This window comes from Thunnus maccoyii, chromosome 1 (assembly GCF_910596095.1).
Source record: "Thunnus maccoyii chromosome 1, fThuMac1.1, whole genome shotgun sequence".
Classification (NCBI taxonomy): Eukaryota; Metazoa; Chordata; class Actinopteri; order Scombriformes; family Scombridae; genus Thunnus; species Thunnus maccoyii.
In genome coordinates this window covers 6,922,506-6,941,683 of record NC_056533.1, presented here as the reverse complement: position 1 = coordinate 6,941,683, position 19,178 = coordinate 6,922,506, and the positions used below count along the sequence as shown (strand labels likewise).

Below are 19,178 nucleotides of genomic sequence, written 5' to 3'. Positions count from 1 at the left end.
TGTCTTCCTTCTCTGTCCATTTCATCCTCCTTCCTTCCCCCCCACATCAGGTTCAGATTATGACTGCTACTCAGTGAACGGGGATGCTGAAGGCCCAGATGGACAGACCGAGTTTGACAAGTCCTCCACCATTCCTCGCCACTCCAACATCGCCCAGAACTACCGGCGTATGATCCAGACCAAGAGGCCAGCCAGCACGGCTGGTCTACCCAGCGGGGTGCTCGGCCCTGGGGGTCATGGCATACCAGGACAGCCTGGTGGAGCTGGTGGGGGTGGAGTAGGGACACCAGGCACTGCCACCATCCGCCGAACCCCATCTACCAAACCAGGTGTGAGGCGCACCCTGTCCAACGCAGGGCCCATCCCTATTCGACCACCCATTGTGCCTGTCAAGACACCTACTGTTCCCGGAGACTCACATTCGCCTGGTGCGGGTGGTAGCGGGTATGCAGGTGGAGGGCATCCAGGTGGCGTGCCTGTGCGTGTGGGCAGCGAGGAGTGCGTGTTCTTCACTGGAGTCGAGGATGCACAGGGAGCGCTTGATTATGTGAAGGCATCACCCAAGCGCCTCAGCCTGCCTAACACCGCCTGGGGGTCAGGGGCAGCATTAGAGGTCTACGCCCAGCAGCATGGGGGCCTTGCAATGGGAACAGGTTCAGGATCAGAGGAGGATCAGATGATCGCAGCGAATCGGCACAGCCTAGTGGAGAAGATTGGCGAGTTGGTAGCCAGTGCGCATGCCCTTGGAGAGGGGCAGTTTCCTTTCCCCGCCCTCCCTGATGACCCAGCCCCGCCGCCAACTGGCTCCATCGATGCTCAAACAGGGACAGAAGGGGCAGAGGGGTCCGGTGACATGTTGACCACCATCAGGAGAGGAGTCCGACTTCGCAAGACCGTCTCTAATGACCGCTCGGCGCCGCGCATCTTGTGATTGGAGTAGAAGCAGAAAGGGGAAGATACTTGTCAGCCAATAGGGAGTCAGGTGTTGGTGTGGTGCAACCCAACCGCCTAGTACATACACAAGAACTTAACCATGTAGGGAAATCTATAATATAACAGAAGATGAATGAAAACAAAACATACACAAAAAATAAGTTTAAAGACACCATTAGAGTAAATGATATATAATATAATGATAATAATAACATTAATAATGTTAACTCATGCTGACAATTAAAGTTAAATACTGAATATTGACAGGCTCCTAGCAGGCCACTATAACTAGTGTGTGTTGGACGCATGTTTCTCTTCTCTACACCCTCACCCAGGGATGGAAAGACTCATAGGAAGAACTGATACGATTTAAAAAAGAGGTAAAGACAGAGAGAAAGACTGGGTTCTGTTTGCCAACTTACTGCACACCCTTCCCCATCCTCTTCTCCAACTAACCCGACTGTCTAATCCTACATGAGAGACTGATGACTGAAGGAGGGGCCAGTGGGGGCAAGAGAGAGGGCGGGGCATCAGAGTGCCATCTGACCAGCTGGATTTGAACCCAGGCTGTCTCAGCAGCAACACACTGTACTTATTAGCCCACTGAACTGAAGCTTTGGTATTAGCACGGGGAGCTAACAAGCCAGAGGGCTCCTCTGGTTCATCCTAATGTAGAACAGTCTTTAAAAAAATACTGTTGGCATTGAACCGTGCTAGTGCCCCCTTCCCCTCTCTCTCTCTCTGTGCGTGTAGTGTGCGAGTGCATTCATGTGTATGCACGCGAGCGAGTGTGAAATGTGAGTGTGTGTGCACGTGATTGATCGTGTGTGTGTGTGTGTGTGTGTGTATGTGTGTGTGCGAGGGGGGTGGGTAGAGCTCTGCTGCAGGACAGCTGGTTACCCAATGAGGGCAGGGCTTTTCTCCTGTGTGTTGTGCGTGTATTTTCTTGTTTATATCGTGACGTCATTTACCTTGTTACCACTGTACGAGAAGTTACAAGAAGTAATCCAGGCGTATAGATATATTCATATATATTTTCTAGAACCAGAGAGAAAATGTTAATCAGAAATGGAGCAATAAATGTGTTTTATTTTCTTGTTTCGAGGAAGAGGATCGATGGAGGATTGCAGGTTCTCCTTTGTCACATTCAGGCAATCATCAGGAATGCTAAAATTACACATCGACTGTGAATTCATGCCTCGCTGGTTTTGGCGTGTGTCTCTCTCTCTCTCTGTCCCTGTCTCTTTCCAGTGGAGGAAATGGATTACAAAAAAGAAAAAACAAAAAAAAAAAAAGGAAAACTGTAAGCACTTTGATAGGTGGTAGAGTATGTGCAGTGCAATAGCCACTAGGTGTTGCTGTAGTCATACTGTGTAATAGAGAGAGTGAAAGTGAGAGAGATGGTTGCCAATAAGACCGTGTCCTGAGGAAATGATTTAATTTGTAGAAGAAGAAGAAGTAGGCAGACAGGCAAAGAGGAAGTGATAAAGAATGGTGGAATTGGAGTGATTGGTTACATGACAGATGGGTTAAGAAAGTAGAGCAACATATTTATTTAAAACAGGATTGGACGTCAAGCCATCACCTGCTGTGGGTTGTGAATAGTACTGAAGCTGTTTATGATGTGGCTGCACTGGGATCTGAAGGAAGACATAAAAATACATGGCACAAATAGCTCAGACATATTTTCTCACTAACCATGCAGATAGCTTTGGTTTTATTTGCCCAGGTTTTGACATTTCAGCCACCACTCCAGGTTAACCAATATGAATGGAATTTGTGATATTATTTTTTTTTTTAAATGACATTTTAAAAAATGAACGGCAACTAATCTTCTCAGAAACAATGTCCTTGTCACTTTGGATCATCTACAGGCCCCAATTTCATCAGAACTACCTTCAACCACAGAGACAGCCCCCTGAAAACCTTTTGACAGCGCCATTTTGTAGATCAGGCAGGGTAACAAGAACACTGAACATGGAAAGACACATCGCTTGAATCGTTGAATTTTTCAAATGACATTTTCCAACTCTGTGAGCACCAGAATTTCAATCACATTTTTCTCCATTGTACTGAAGTGGAGGCAGAAATCTACAGGAATCAAAATCTGGGCAAATTAAACCAAAATTATCTGCATGCCTAGAAAACACTAGTAGTAAATGAGAGAATATGTTTATCTGTCATTTGGGTGAAACAACCTCAATATACATTAACAAAAGACTTGAAATGTATTTGCACACGTAGATGGAACTGATGCAGAAATGTATTTTCAGTGTACAAACACTGTACTGTATATTACAAAGTATTTTTCAGCCATGTTCATGTGCAAATACATTTCAGCACAAAGGATTATCTGCAAATATATTCTTACCAGTACTGTATTTTTGCATTTTGGGAAAGGACAGTTAAGTGTTAAACATAGCTGAACAACGCTATTTTGCAATTCTGTGGTAAGAATAAAAAACACATCACCTAGCACTAATGTTACCATAGGAGACAAACAATACTGAAAAGTGTGAATGAATTCTTGTAGGAACATAATAGTTTGTTTTTTTTGTTTTTTTCACTTGTCACCATATTGCTCTGTCAATGTCTGATGGCTGATTCGTGTTTACGCTGATGATGTTTGAGCTACAGGCAGGACATAAAGAAAGCACAGGTACAATTGTTTGTTGATGAACATCATCAATTAAAACTTAAAAAAAAAACATTGAGACTAGCATTTATTCAGTCATAAGGAATGAATGTAGCTTCAGGATGCTGTGTGAACACATAATGTGCTGTCAAAATCTTTTAGAATTTACCGGACTACTCCAGTTTGATTCAGCTCAGCTCAGTGCAAATATAACCAAGTTCAGCTCAGGACACGGCTGTATGAAAGAATTATTTATGGACATTAAAATGGGAGAATAGGTGATTCGCTCGCTGATGACAAAGAAAGATTTAAATTAGACTTTGAAAGCTGACAGAGAGAGATGTGTGGAATGAGCATTTCACTGCCTGTTCATACAATATGTACTGTATGTGCTGTACTTGTAAATGAGAATCAGGCGCACAGATTTGGTATAAAGGTTTGTTAGAAAATATTACATGGGTTATTCAGTTTTATTATATATTTTTTCTTTCTGCAGTACTGTTTGAGTATTTAGTCTTACTTTTAAATAATGTAAAAAGAAGAAAAACCCCAGCTGTAACACAAACTACTAAGCTGTGTAACATACGGATGTAGGATGTGTGGGCTGAGAGTGAGTGCATCCTTGTTTGGCTGTTGAACTGTAGGCTAGTGAACTCTTCATCAACATGTCTGTATGCTCTATTAGCAGTGACCTGAACATAGCCAGTGACATCAACACTCATACATGCTCTTTTTGTGGACTTATTTCTATTTTTTGCCTCGAACAGAGCACTGTTTTAGACCTATTTCTGGCTGTTTTAAAAGAAAATTAGGATGATTTAATTAAAAGAGATGGAGAGGAGAATGTTCGCAATTTTTAAACATTGTCACCCTCTGTGAGCACGCTATTTTGTTGAACTTTAAAACAGTGCTTCAGTAAGGGGAGGTTTATTTTTTTTCCTGGGGGGAACTACTGTATGTGTGTTGTCACATGCGGATGCTGTGTGTTGTATCAGCTGAACATGACTGGGTGAGAGGGTGGAAGGGGAGAGCAGCGGGCTTGGACTCCATCCCCCCAAAAACATATTTTGGGTGAGGAGAAATGTTTCTGAAGAGTTTGTGTCAGACCGCCTGTCAAGGTCACACTGTACGTATGCTGAATGTACTACAAGGTGAAGGGGGACATGGAACTGTTTGACTTGCTTGAACTGTTGCAATGTCAGAACCTTGTTCTCGTACAACTGAATGAAGTTTCCAGTTTAACTTGCAGGAAAGCAATAGAGGGGTAGTGTGCATGTACGTACATTCACATTGATGTTCCAGTGTGGGTGTTATAAAGGAAAATATCAATGTTTTGTCCATTCTAGGATACTTGTGTTCCACATCTAAAACCTGTCCCCTATGGCATGGATCTGATGATGTAATTTGGAGTTTAGAGACCCTTTACTAAACATCCAAGAACACTGCAAGAGCCAATGCTACTAGTCTGAATGTGTATGTGTGAGCCTGTCCTCCCAAGAAAAAACGACACTATAGGTCGTAAATTCAGTGGCCAAAAACAACCTATAGTTACGTTTGATTTACAGACGCCATCTAGCAGCCATAGATGGCAAAAAGTGGCCAAAGCTATAGGAGACTACTGTTTGAGACCACTGTTCACATCCCATTTCCATCTCTCAGTGTCAACCATCGGGACATTTTTACCGTATTTGACTGCATTCATAACTGTAACATAGTGTTTACTGTTGCTGACGGTTGCCACGTTTTACCATATTTCAAGTGATCATTTTAACCCAACCATGATCTTTTCCTAACCCTAAACAAGCGTTTTTTGTTCCTAAACCTAACCAGACCTTAACCATAGCATTGTCACATCATAAATCATAATTACTTTGTAACAGCGTTTTGTAAAGCGGCATATTATGGTCCTTCTTTGGAAAGTGGTATATTACGCTCCTATGGGTTGTTCTGGAGTGCAGATACAAATGATCTATGTGGTCGTTTCATTTGGAGGACTTGTTGGTATGTGCTGTATGTGCAAACAACTGAATTCACTGCCAGTTACCTACAGAGAGTTATTGCTTGAATAAAAGGTTTATAATGCCCCACAGACACAGACACACTGCTTACAGTAATTCCAAATGATGGATAACATCTCAGGACAAGACAAGAACACTATAACTGTAGGGTTTTCATACTGAATGGGATCTAGAGAGAATCAGGTCAAACTGCACATGACCTGTCATGCTACAGGACGACTGGCTTTAGGATGAGTGTGACATGAGTGTGGGACACAACATTGCTATTTTCCTTTAAAATTCCCAGTTAACAGCACAAGAAGTTATCTAACTAAACAATAATGTCTTTTTTTTAACATGCTGAATTAACTGTGTACTGAACTAACTGTCTGAACAAGCTGAAATAACTACTCCGCTACAGATGTGTCAATATGCCCATTTTTATTGAGTGTATGTGTGTAGAAGTAGGCCTACCAGCATGTGGGCAAAGCAGGAGCTACAATGAAAAACAGGACATTCTGTAGGAACATACACACAGCACATGGCCAGATTTACATGCGTGCAGGCATGCGTGCGTACACACAAACACACACACACGCACACACACACACACACACATACAAATCCCATCTTCATTTACTGAGCACACTGCACAGTCTTAACTACAGCATGTCCAAAAGGAACAAACACTGTAAAAGTAACATTTTAACCTTCATTTCACAATTTCATTAAGTTAAAAGGTCAAGATATCCCATCTTCATTTTCTGTGAAATTACTACATTTTAAATTTCTTTTGGTATTAGCTTTCTTGGTGCCTAGCAAGGCTAGCACACCAGTTAGGCAACAATTGGACTCATGGAAACCTGGAAGATGGTACACTTATGTCATGTTACAGCTAGTTATATACAAACTTGATTAAAAGATGAAATAATGACCTTGTCTTATATACATACAGGTAGTGCAGACTATGGTGCTGTTGATTATTGGGCACAGTATGTGACAGATATCAGCTTATAGACTTTCAAATGTTGACAGAAAAGTTTTTAGGAGATACACTCACTTGCTTTCTTGTCCAGAGTGAGATGAGAACATTGATACCACTCTCATCTGTCTGTTAAATTTGAAGCTACAGCTGGTTTTCTTAGATTAGCTTAGCATAAAGACTGAAAACAATAAGAAACAGCTAGCTTGGCCTACCTGCACCTTTACATTTCACTAACATGCTATATCTCATTTATTTAATCCATGCAAAAACTGAAGTGTAAGTGTAAGTGTTAAGGGGAAATACTCTGGATGATTTTGTTGCCTGACAACCTCATGATAGCGAAAAAGTGTATTTCCCAAAATTCTGAACCACTCTTTTAATGTTTAATCAAAACTTGTGATACCCTTTTTGCAATGGTCGGACCATGGTGGGATCAAGGTGTAAATACTCAACAGCACCGTTGTCTGAACAGTCTGGAACTGTATGAAAACTGCCAACAACTCATGTCTCTGACCAACTAATGTGGGGTATGGAGGAAGCAAAGAAAACTAAATTTACATATCCTCTGATTCTAAACTTCTCCAACAGCTCTTCTTTTTCCAATATTCCTCTTTCTTTTCTTGCATACCCCTGAACTTCCAATCACTGGTTAATACACCCAGGGATGCCTTGCTGACAAGTTAAAAAACAACGCTTATCATGATGAGAGTCCCATTGGCTGTATTCTGTCTCTCGATACCTCGCAACCCATCGAAACTAATGAAAAATAATTCTAATAAAGTCTTCATTTTCACCACAGTCCACAGTGAATATGAGCTCAGCTCTGTCTCTCTCTCTCTGTCTGTCTCCCGTTCACTCTCCTCCCTTCCCTCTCACAATGTGTGTGTGTGTCAGTATCCATGTGTGCCATGGTCTAAATGTATGTGTGTGTGTGTGTGTGTGTGTCTGTAGTTGGTAATGGCTAATGGGTGGCATCATTATGGCTCCAGAGTGTGTTGTTCAAAGAAGTGTTGTAAGCGTTAGCTAGAGTAAACTTCTTCCTGCTGTAGTAACATGAGCTGGTTTCAAGGCAAGCAGCTGGAATCTCAATGCTAGATTAAATTTTAATTCATTTTGATCAGGCTTTTTAAGACATCTTTTTGGCATCATCTCAGAGGCATCTTATTTTACTTTGTTGGGTTCTTGGTGTGCTTCTTTCAAAGACACCTACAATATGCAAGTTTGATTTTAGTAATCTCCTGGTGTGTAAAGCACAAGGCTGACTGCCAAATCTACCTTAGTTTAACAAATGAAGAGTGCTGTTACTTCACTGATGATTACTTAAACACAAGTAAACCTACTAAAGTAAAAATCAACTCTAATTAAAACTAACTTTTGCTGAATAGGGCCCATTGTGGCCTCTAGTGATAATTATAGCTTAATGTTAATTGCTAACAATTTACACTTAAAACAAGCTGAAGGAGTCATTAAACCAGAAAACTGATTCAGTAACATTGGTCACAATGCTAGCTGCTGTATAGATAGGCAACAGTATGCTAACCAGTTCACCATATCAACTTAAAAGGTATGTTTACAGCTCATTTCTGCTGCCTGCTGGTGGCCAAAATATTTGTTATTTCAGGTTGAAGTATTGTAAAAAAAAAAAAAAAACATGAGATGAAAGAGTCAGAGAGATGAGGTGAGAATTAGTGTTGCGTGTATGTCATCTTCACCATAATGTAAGAATTAAGACATGCAATTTAAAAAAGTAAAAAATCCAACTCCTTCTCTCTAAAGTCCCTGCTTCTTTACCAATAGCTATCAAGAGTTTTGAATCAAGAATGTTGACTTGTGTTGAGTGTCTCTATCTACACTTTTCATCACAAGTTTGACACTATTATTAGGGCTGAGTTTAAAACAATTTCAGAAGTAGATTTGAGATCTCAGGGTAGGAGACTGTTGACTGCTAGCATCTTGGTACATTTGCCTCTTCGTTCTGATTTACTGCCTCAGGCTACAGATGCTTTTGTGTAGTGGTCTGCATTTTTTGCCAATATCTGGCATTTTCACTGCATTTCAAAATATTTTTTAACATTCCTTCAAACCAGTAACAACTCAAATGACTTCAGAGCTCACCAGTGACCCAACAACTGACTCAACTGTTCCACAATGTTTTTTGAGAAGTTCATTTTGTAGACTTTCACATCGGATTTTGCTGTTGCCAGAAGTGAAATGTATTGATATTGAATTTAAATTGTATCGATACGGTAAAACAGAAGCTCTAGCTGCCTGGTGGTGCTTGATGACCATGAAAACACTGTTGAGTTTCCCTGGTTACTCAGATTTATAGGACATTGGTGGACTTCCAACGTGAGCATTTGCTTGCAGCGTGAAAACACCAGTAGAAATCTATATCTCTTCAAATGCAACACACTGAAACTTCCCGTCTTAAATATGATGTAAAAATACCACCCATTTGAAGTAAGTGAAATCAACCCGCTGTAGTTCTTTATCTGACTGATTCAAATAAGAAAAGACTGTGTTGTTTATGATGAGAACAAATGCAGCACTCTGAGTTTGCTTTATATAAAGCCCACTCCTTTAGCCATCTGCCCATACTGAATGTGTCCTTCATGTGTGTGCGTGCATGTGTGTGTGTATGTGTCTGTTGCACAAGGACACGTTGTTAAGACCCCCACTGTTCCTCCCTGTCACCTCCCACACACAATCTGTCAATCCTTCTTGCTGTCTGATGCTAAGAAACCGACTACACACTCGCACATACACACAGTACACACACTCATCTGAAGCAAACATGACTAAGGTAGATTCTACGAAGCCACACGAGGGTCTGCTGAAATCCCCCAGGGGATCGTGATGAAACACATTGTAACTTCCTGTCATACAGCCATGCAGAACGGAGTGACCAAAGTGGCCTCCTGCTGCCATTGTAACTAAACTGAATGTCTTACTATCAATACTCCAGTTCTCGGTAGTGTCTGTTGTTCACTCGCTCGCTCTCTTACTCTTCTTCTTCCTCTGCAGACTCCATCTGAACTCTACAAAGAAATCTCTCCACCACTCACCATTGAGGCATTGATATAATTTCTATGTGGCCATTTTGTTCAAAGGATAACATTGTGACGGAGTCAACATCTGCTCTTATGTTTCTGTACAAACCGATCTTTTGCTCCTCTCTTCCTTCCCGAGTAGCCCTGCAGGCACTGTGGTCTTGTCTTTCTCTCTTCTTTCTGTCCCCTCCTCTGTTCTTCTTCTTTAATTTATTGTGAATTGATTTTCTAAGGTTCTTTCGCCTCTTGTCGCTGATGATAAGGTTTTATTTTCTGTCTTCCTTTTTGTAAAATTGACCCTTTTTTGTTAACTTTAGTCACTTGCTAATGTAACAAAACGCACTGTGATGATTCCAGTATTAATAAAAGTTGTACTTAAACTGTGTGCTGCTGTGTGAAGCGAGTATTATTACTTAAAAAGCCTGATTACTAAATATTGACCATATTTACGATTACAGAATATTTTTTAACAAATAAATCTTCCATCTTAACCCATCAGTGGATAAAAAAACAGGCTGGATATCAGTTTTTCAGTAAAAAGCAACACATTTTGTGTACTTTCAGCCTCAATTTTCAAACTGAACACATACATGTTTATACATGAACATGGATAATCCTAATTGTCTACAAGTCAATCTGCAGCTGACATCAATGCATCCATCCCTTATTACATTTCCAATTATTGTTCTCAAAAATCTGCACTTCACTCTGAGTTCTCAAAGTCATAAAAAATAAATTGTGCAGTATTTTGTCAATCAAAAAAGCGAATTTAGCTGGATTAATTTATCAACTCAATTTGTATGCAAATCTATTCAAAACAGTTAACATTAATATAGTACTGACATATTTTACGGAAATTGAAGAAAATGTATAAATATGCCAATCAGAATTGGTTCTCTTGTTCACACATTCAGTTGAAGTGACTAAGTGTAGAGACTCATTAATCAGCGGTATTAAATTGCCACTTATAATTGCATTAAAGATAATTGCAATAGTGCAATTATCTTTAATGATCAGACATTTAATAACTGAGGAGAGTCAACTTAACCTCACACAGTCCACTTTGGACAATTTTGAACAAATAATTTGTTTACTTGCATCAAAAGGATTTATTTGATATGGAAATGATATGAAAATCAACCTTTGATAGTTCTTAAAAGTAATAATGTAAATGTAAAACAAGAAACACCTGCATCATTAATGCAAAAATGTATTCAGTGTTATGAAAAAAACAGAAAGTGTTGGAAAAGCCATGTTAATTATATTTTGGAAGTGCCCCACTATTCACTATATAGAGACTGATTACGATGCCAAGAATATCAGAGAAACTAAACTAGATTCTGCACACTCTTGATCCAGCACACAGCTTAGTGGACATTACAGTTATTTTCCTAAATGAATACTGAGTGTGCGCTCTCCACCTCAATTCATTTGCCTTTTTTCCAGGTCAGTGCCCATGACAAAAAGTTGTAGATCACTCATGAAGGTGGAAATGAGGGAAGCGAGAGGAAATTAAATGCGTTCTAGTGTTTGCTGGTAGGGGGCGCCCAAGACCTTTAACTTCCCCATGCAGGAGCCAGTCTGAGGCAGACAGATCGGTTATGATACAAGCTGCTTATACAGTCAGGCCATTCCCATGCAGATATGTCAGACACCTGAGCTGTTCAGAGAAGACTGAGACAAGCAGCCAGGCTATACTCATCCTTTCTGAATATCCTCAGTTTACCTGACTTTCTGTGGTTGCTGAATGGACTGAGCTGTTGCTTACACAGCAAAGTGAACAAAGAATTGCAAGTAAGTAAATGCTGAGAAACAAAGAGAGTTTAAGAATCAATAATTTCTTTATTTTCTGAGCAAGAAGTAGCTCTTCATCCATAAAGATAATTTTCATAATCTTTAATTTATATCTATTTTGAGAGATTTTAGTTCAGTCTCCAACAAAAGCTGCTGCTGTGACCCTCATCTGCTGAGAATCAGTAAATAGTGTGTTGGTTAACTGAACCAAATCCTGTCAGTCTGTCCTGATTAAGCCACACTGACAGAACAAGGACAGACTTCTTTTACTTAACACCTACTCCCACGTTTCCAGCGTGGAACCACACAAAGAAACTTTAATTAAAAATAAATGGGCCACAATTAATCTGAGGGAGGCATGCTTCATTCAAACTCGCAGCGGCTTGAGACTGTAAGCCTGATGTCTTTTGTGACTGTGCCTGTGTGCCTGTGTGTGTGTGTGTGTGTGTGTGTCTTTGTGCTCTGCTGAAATGCTGGATAAGTGAGTGAGAGTGTGTCTCTGCTGCTTGGTCCTTCTCATGTTAGGACTTAAATTAAATATTTAAATGATGTAGTTCAGTGTTAGCACCACTAACAGCAAGCTGCTGTATGACATATTGAAAGGACTTGCTCATTGTTGTGGTTTAACAGAAAAGCAGCACAGTCTCTATTTTGTGTCCATTCGCAATTATGTATCCAAATAAACTACGGTGGCAACGTGGAGTTCCCCAAGGTTCAATTTCCAAACCCCTTTTATTCAACATTTACAATCTTTTGTTGATCAAAGTTTTGCAGAGAAACAAAGCTGCCTTCTATACAGATATTGATGTCACTTAAATACACACAACTTGTTGTAGAAAGGAAAAAATAAGAGGCTGAATGTGCGAAAACTGTGTTTGGTTACAATGAAAAGCTTGAAGTGAGTGCATACCTCAACTCTCAACTCTATTAACAATAATAATAATAAACTTTATTTATTTAGCACTTTTCATAACATAAAATGCGCCTAAAAGTACTTTATAAGAAAAGGTATTAAAAACAAACATATTTCAAAAATAGGAACCATTAAAACAACCAAAAAAAACAAAAACAACAAAAGAAACAAAAAAAGAACCCGATAGAAGATAAAAAAGAGGTAAGATGATAAAAAGAGGTAAAATCATCAGAAGATAAGAAATATAATACTGGTAGTAAAAACAACAGATAACGGTAAAAAGCAAATAAAAGGTTGAGTTAATTAAAAGCAAGACCATAAAAATAAGTTTTGAGCTGCTTCTTGAAATTATCAACAGAGGATGCTTGTCTAATATGTGGCAGGAGTTTGTTCCAGATCCTTGGTGCACAGCTGCAAAAACCTGCTTCACCATACTTTTTGCATTTTATTTGTGGCACATTTAACAAGCCAGCGTTAAGCGACCTTAGTGAACGGTTTGGAACATACTCCGACAAGCAATCTGAGAGGTATGAAGGTGCAAGACCTTTTTGGGCTTTAAAAACAAGTAAAAGAATTTTAAAATCTATCCTCAACGTTACAGGTAGCCAGTGCAATGACGCTAATACTGGTGTAATATGTTCCCTTTTCCTAGTTTTGGTTAAAATTCTTGCTGCTGAGTTTTTGAACGAGTTGCAGTCAATCAATGGTTTTATTTGGTAAACGATATAAAGTGCATTACAATAATCTAAGTGTGAAAAAACAAAGGCATGTGTCAGTTTCTTAGCATCTTCCAAAGTAAGGTAGGGTCTGACTCTTGCAATATTTCTTAAATGATAAAAGGCTGTCTTTGTGACGTTGTGGACATGACTTTTAAAATTCAATTCAGAGTCGAGGATAACACCCAATTTTTTTGCTTATCAAAAAAATCTCAGTCAGATGTCATATCACTTAACTTAACGCATAAAAGGGCCATACTGTTGCATGACATACTGTATCACTGTACTGTAATCCTTTACTACGATGAACATGACAAGTAAAGCTTATCCTATTAAATCTGCAACATTTTCTTAAAAATTCAGCAGGTTTATTATTATTTCTTTTACAGTCTTTCCTTCTATTTTTATTTTGTACATTGAAATGCACTATGTTTGATGTTTGCTTTTTACTTGCCGTGCCTTCTGCCTCGTCTTTCTCACACACCTTGCTGCTCTAGAGATGTTAAGTAGAGTGCTGTAGGTGTGTGTGATGTCCATTTTGTCCCCTTGAAGATCAGAGAAAGTGTAAAGGCATCTCTTTATCTGACACAACACTCAATGACAGTGAGGATGAAATTGACGCAGGGTGCTCTTTGTGCAGTAATGAATAATGCTACAGACATTTATGGCTTTAAAATGTACATGTGGAGCCTGCATGGAAACCTGGCATAATCAGATTATATATCAAGAAGAGTTTTGTTCCTATTTTTACTCATTTGACCGTTCCCACTTCCTTTGTTCTGGCAAGCAGTAATAGTAGTAAAGTAAAGTATCTGCTGTGTATGTATCGTCTGATGCACTGGGACATACAATATGTATTCTGTGTCCATGAGCAAGAAAGCCTGATTCCATATATTAATGAAGGTCTGATATGTACTGTACTGAAATGTTAAAAGATTCCATCACTCATTGATACTACAATTCCTGAAGCAACACTTCTGTTGGAAATACATGTTTAACCTACTGCTGTGCCATATTTGAATAATAAACTATTATTAATGAGAAAAGAAAGAAAGAATATAGAAAAGCCTTTACTAAATATGGGTCGGTCAAGTTCATATTATTTATTTATAAAATATTCACATTTTATTCATACAATGTCTGACTTTGTCAAATTAGGTTTTGGCTTGGCAATCTTGCTTTCAATATAAAAAAAAACTGACAGATTTGAGAGAGGCACATTTTAAAGCTTTATATAACTCTACTCAGAGACATAATACTTTAATGTACAGTGGGTGGACACAATTAAAGGAACACCCGTAATCCACTACTATGTGTGCAATATATACTACTTTTTTATGTTGCAGCGATTTTGGTCCTCACAATTTACTACAACATAAAACCACAAATTGCAGCTTCAGAATTACCACAAATTTGAATCAACACAGTGAGAACAAAAACTGAACCATACTTGATGTTACTGACAGGTGCACAGCACAGGTTAAATAACTTACTCCAGGGAATAAAAGAATACAGCTGGCTCACAGTGGAAGGTCATTAGAGGATTTAGTTCACCTGGGTCTGTCTGGCTATAAAAACTGGCCCATGTGGTCACTGTTGTTCTCTCTTCCTCCTGCTGACATCCACCCTGCATCATCTCATTGTTTGTGTTAGCTTTAGTTTTAATAAATTACTTTTTTTTACTATGGCAAAAACTTGAATCTGTACATGGTTCTTTAATCCCACTGTGATTTTTTTGATTTTTTTTTATTTACTGTGCAACATTTCAATCAATCATGTCTTCATCAGGCACAAAGCAGCACTGACAAGTGACATTATACATATCTAAAAAGGGGACAACCTCCAACAGAAGACCAAATGGAAAAACCACTTCAGAACAAGGCAAGCATGTATGCGTATTCAGAAAACAATGATGTAATCATCGTTCACAGGTGACAATATGATGAACAGAGAAAGGGAAAAATAACAGCTACAGGAAAATTATCAAAGGAAATTTTGTAAAAAAATAAATTTAAAAAAAGACAATACTTAAAGCAAATAAGATTAAGAAGAAACAAACAAACAAACAAACAAAAAAAGTCAAACAATGAATACACACAGTTAGTGTTATGACCGGCTCTTGGGCCACAACAAAAGAGAGAGACACGCCAAACTCAGCAGTAGCTAACTCAAATGTATTATTTATTAATTATTATCAAATAACAATAATAACTGCAATAGGGTGTGAAAGTGTATTAATGCATTGAATAAGGTGAGGTGCATGTTGTCAGTGCAAAACAAAACCAAAAAGGGTAATGCAAAAACAAACAAAGCTTGGTAAGTGGGGAAGGGATCAGAGAGCTGGAATCAGGACAGCCGAGCTTAAGTATTCTAAGTATTCATTCTGGGGCACTGGCCAGGTGTTCCCAATTAGTGCCCAAATGGCACCTCAGCTCCACCCATCCAAGGACCTGCGACACACAGACACAAACCACAGGACCAAAGGCAACAGGCCATCACAATTAGTCAAATAAATAATTGAAGGCCCGACCCTGTACACCACACGTGTAGATGTGAATTGCGTGATGTCATCATACTTTAAGGATTAATAACAGTTATAACATCAGAGGTGAAACAACACTAACAGAACAGTGAGGCAGATGTCAGACAAGCACAACAAATCCACACCGTCCTGAGAAGAGGTGTAATCAGGCATAATAAGTGAAAACACCTGTGTATTGTATAGACTACGGGTTTGTTGGTGCTTTAACATCACAAATGAATTTAATACATTTAGTGGTGAACAGTAGACCAGTAGATAATAACCAATGCTTGGACGTTATCAGTGCTGCTACCTGGGGATGCTGTTGGCCAGGGCTGAGTCGGATAAACGTGGAAGGACAGCATACACTGAATCACGAACTTTTTTAGCTGTGGCTTGGCCTGGCAGAGTTTGATCTAACCAATGTTATGGTATATTGACTGCTCAAATTTCATCCATGCTCTTTTCTGTCATATCACCAGTATCCTGCCACCAGTCAGAGCATTAGCCACCATTAAACGCTATTTTTGTTCTACAGCACTGTGTGGCCCTGTGCACCTCCACTCTTGCACTTAGTTTTCAGAACAATGTCTTTATGTTTAATGTTGGCCTACTCCCACTGCTGTCTGCTTTGTCTTGTTGATCCCTTACTGTATTCATATTTTTATATTCTCATATATTTTTAAATATTTTCATATTTTCCTGAAAGTTTAATATTTCTGCTTTAACATTTTATACATATTTCCTGATGTCTTAAATTTCCCCTTTTATGTCTTGTAATTATTTATTCCTTCTTTTTTTCATTTTGTGGTGTACAGTGTATATTCCTTTAGAATACAAAGGTCAATGGATGAAACACGATTTCTCACCCATACAGTTTCAGCTGTTCAACAATCTGTCAGAACACCTAACTTGTTGACATTACAGAAATGCATGTGCAGGGGTTTTAGACAGACCACGGGAAGGACAAGCCTCCTCTGCCCCAGATTCACACATGCCAAGAAGCAGTTTGTTGGCAGGCCAGATATCCATTGTAATGGTGGATAAGTGCTCATTCAGAAGCCAAGTTATCCTCTTTTAGAGACGCTACTTTAGAACATGGGCTTTAAAGCTGGTTATCATGGTGAGGGGGTGATGAAATAGTTAAGTCACAGTTTGTCAGAACAGATTTATAATAGGTTGGAGAAACAAAAATTTTGCATTTACAGGTAGCGCACATGTAGCCATATCTCCTGGCATATTCAATACCAACTGTGAAAGTGTGAAAACGTGAAGTGAAGGTGTAAGGAGAGTCTGTCTGTCAACACACATCTGTCCCAGCTGTTTATCAGAACGTGATACAGATTTCAAGTGTCACACTCTTCGTGGCGTGACTGCTGGATTTTCAGTTTTTCAAGTTAAGTAAACCCTTTGAGGGCCACAAGCATGCGGGTGACGCCACATAACAGAGAACACCTAAGGACAAATTTGGATGACAGTATCAAATCTCTCTCTTAAACAGTGACAAGTCTGACGCTGTGACAAATTTGTCGCTGTGACAAATTTGTCACTGTAAGTTCAAGTTTATCTGTGGAGCACAATCACACAGAAGCACTTCAAAGTGCTTACAAAGTGATAAACGGATGAAAAAGAAATTTTAGTTGCAGCTCAGAGTGGCAAATATAAATAATAGTTAAAAGGTCTCACCAGTCCATAATCTTTACAATCCTCGCAAACACATTCAACACCAGTTATTGGTATTTCATTTGCAATGGTCATGGCTTATATCCTGCTTATTGATGATTTAATATTGTGAGACACTCTATATCTGACTGTGAGATCACACAGTTGTATATCATCTTCAACTGCATAATATCAGAGATCTTGGGTTATAATTTGGCTTCTGGAAAATATCATACATTTTTCATGGATTGCTTCTCTTGATCCAATACAATCTTGGCACTATCTTGACACTGTTGTTTCTGTCTTTCTTTCATCCTTCATTCCTTTCTTTCTTTTTTGCTGTCTGTCTCACGAAAACACATCTTATTGCCAAGTAGTTTTACATATACTACACAAAGAACTCGCCTTGATGTTGTGGTGGATAACTCAAAATATATCAAGTACATAAAATACAAGTAACACAAGAGTCAAGTAATCATAAATATTATAGAATAGAAATCTGCTATATAAAATTTAAAAAAATAAAATATATTCTAAAGCGAAAAGAGCTGTTCCAGAGTTTAAAATGAAGAAAATGGAATGTACAAAATATTGACCAGGACTGTACAAAGTAGTACATCATGGTACATGTGATGGATTTATAGATAATAATGAGATTTTACATCAATGTAATATGCAGTGTAGGCGTGATAAGAGTATGTGTCAGTGGGGGTCCTGGGCCTTGTTGATGAGGACAGCTGCTGTCTTAAATGCTGCTGTGATGCCACAAACCTCTTAAATCAATCATTCAAGACCTTCTATAAAAAAGGTTTTCACTTCGAAAGTGGGGAGAGCATGACAACAAATTAATAACAGATGGAGTAAGAGAGAGTGAGGCAGAGGAGAGAAGAAAAAGGAAGAAAATGAAGAGAAAGAATGAAATTCCGATCATGAAGCAACAAGTCCACTGATTGACATGTTTTGATTATCACACTGATAGGTGGCCTACTGTGAGACCTCACAATGAATCAGGCAGATCTCATGTTTAAATGTATATATTATTAAAAATAGAGGGAGGGCATGGGGAAAGAGGGAGGGAAGAGTCAGCGGATAGAATAACAAAGCAAGGTTGCTGGAGATGAAAAGGATGTCTGGAGTTTGGGTGTCTGAGAGGATGACAGAAAAATGTCAGTCTCTCCTGCATTTTGTGGCTCTCATCATATCCTAACATGGCTGTCAGGCTTCAGGGAGAATGGTGGCTCCATCGTCTGAAGCATCTGAAAGCCAAATCAGAAATCACAGAATACCTCAGCTCACAGCAAAAACTATCAAGAAGCTCTCGTCTGCATACCGAGTGGCCCAGAGGAGGAGTGGCGACGGGAGATGAGGAAGAAAGAGGAGAAGCTTGACGAAAGAAAGCCTGTCTAAGTAAATGATGTGCGGTATGCTCTCACAGCATGTCCACAACTTTGAATGACAAAGAAAAAACAATACAACGAGAAAATACATCTGTGAAAAGTGACACTGAGATGAGAGAGATGACAACAAACACACAAATATGCATAAATTACAGCAGAATATCAAGTGTCTACTGCTTGCTGGTACACTAGAGCTTGAACATTTTGACACTTAGAATCTTTTCAATAATAAGTTTCATGTGTGGTGGCCTTGGTAGAATGTCAGGGTGTCAGGGTCTGCTTGTCAGATTTAGCTCCACTTTCATCAACCTTAGCTGCACTTTCAGACTTTGCACTGCATCCATCATAAGCAACTGTTAACTTCAGTTGTACTTGGGGTGTAAAGGAAATTTAGAGTTTATTACAACGTGGGTTTTATTTTCAGAGCTGTGGAAAGCAGTAGGATGATCATGCCAATTGTAAAAGAAGCCAACAGTTCAGCCAGATAATTTAACCCACTTTGGAGATAAAAACCAAAAGCAAAAGTACTTTAAATGTCTTTAATAAATCTGTCATTGCACAGAAGCTGTGAGGAC

General features: G+C 39.1%; 1 protein-coding gene across 3 annotated transcripts in view; it reads left to right on the top strand.

Annotated features, from left to right (window-relative positions):
* LOC121896885 (protein MTSS 2-like) overlaps positions 1-9,985 on the top strand; it is a 77,889-nt gene extending 67,904 nt beyond the window's left edge. For all 3 annotated transcript variants that reach the window (XM_042410959.1, XM_042410966.1, XM_042410953.1), the window contains one exon: positions 51-9,985. In XM_042410959.1, the coding sequence (XP_042266893.1) occupies positions 51-931 (881 nt within the window). In that variant the 3' untranslated portion in view covers positions 932-9,985. The remainder of the gene's footprint in view (positions 1-50) is intronic.
* Positions 9,986-19,178: the final 9,193 nt, after the last annotated feature.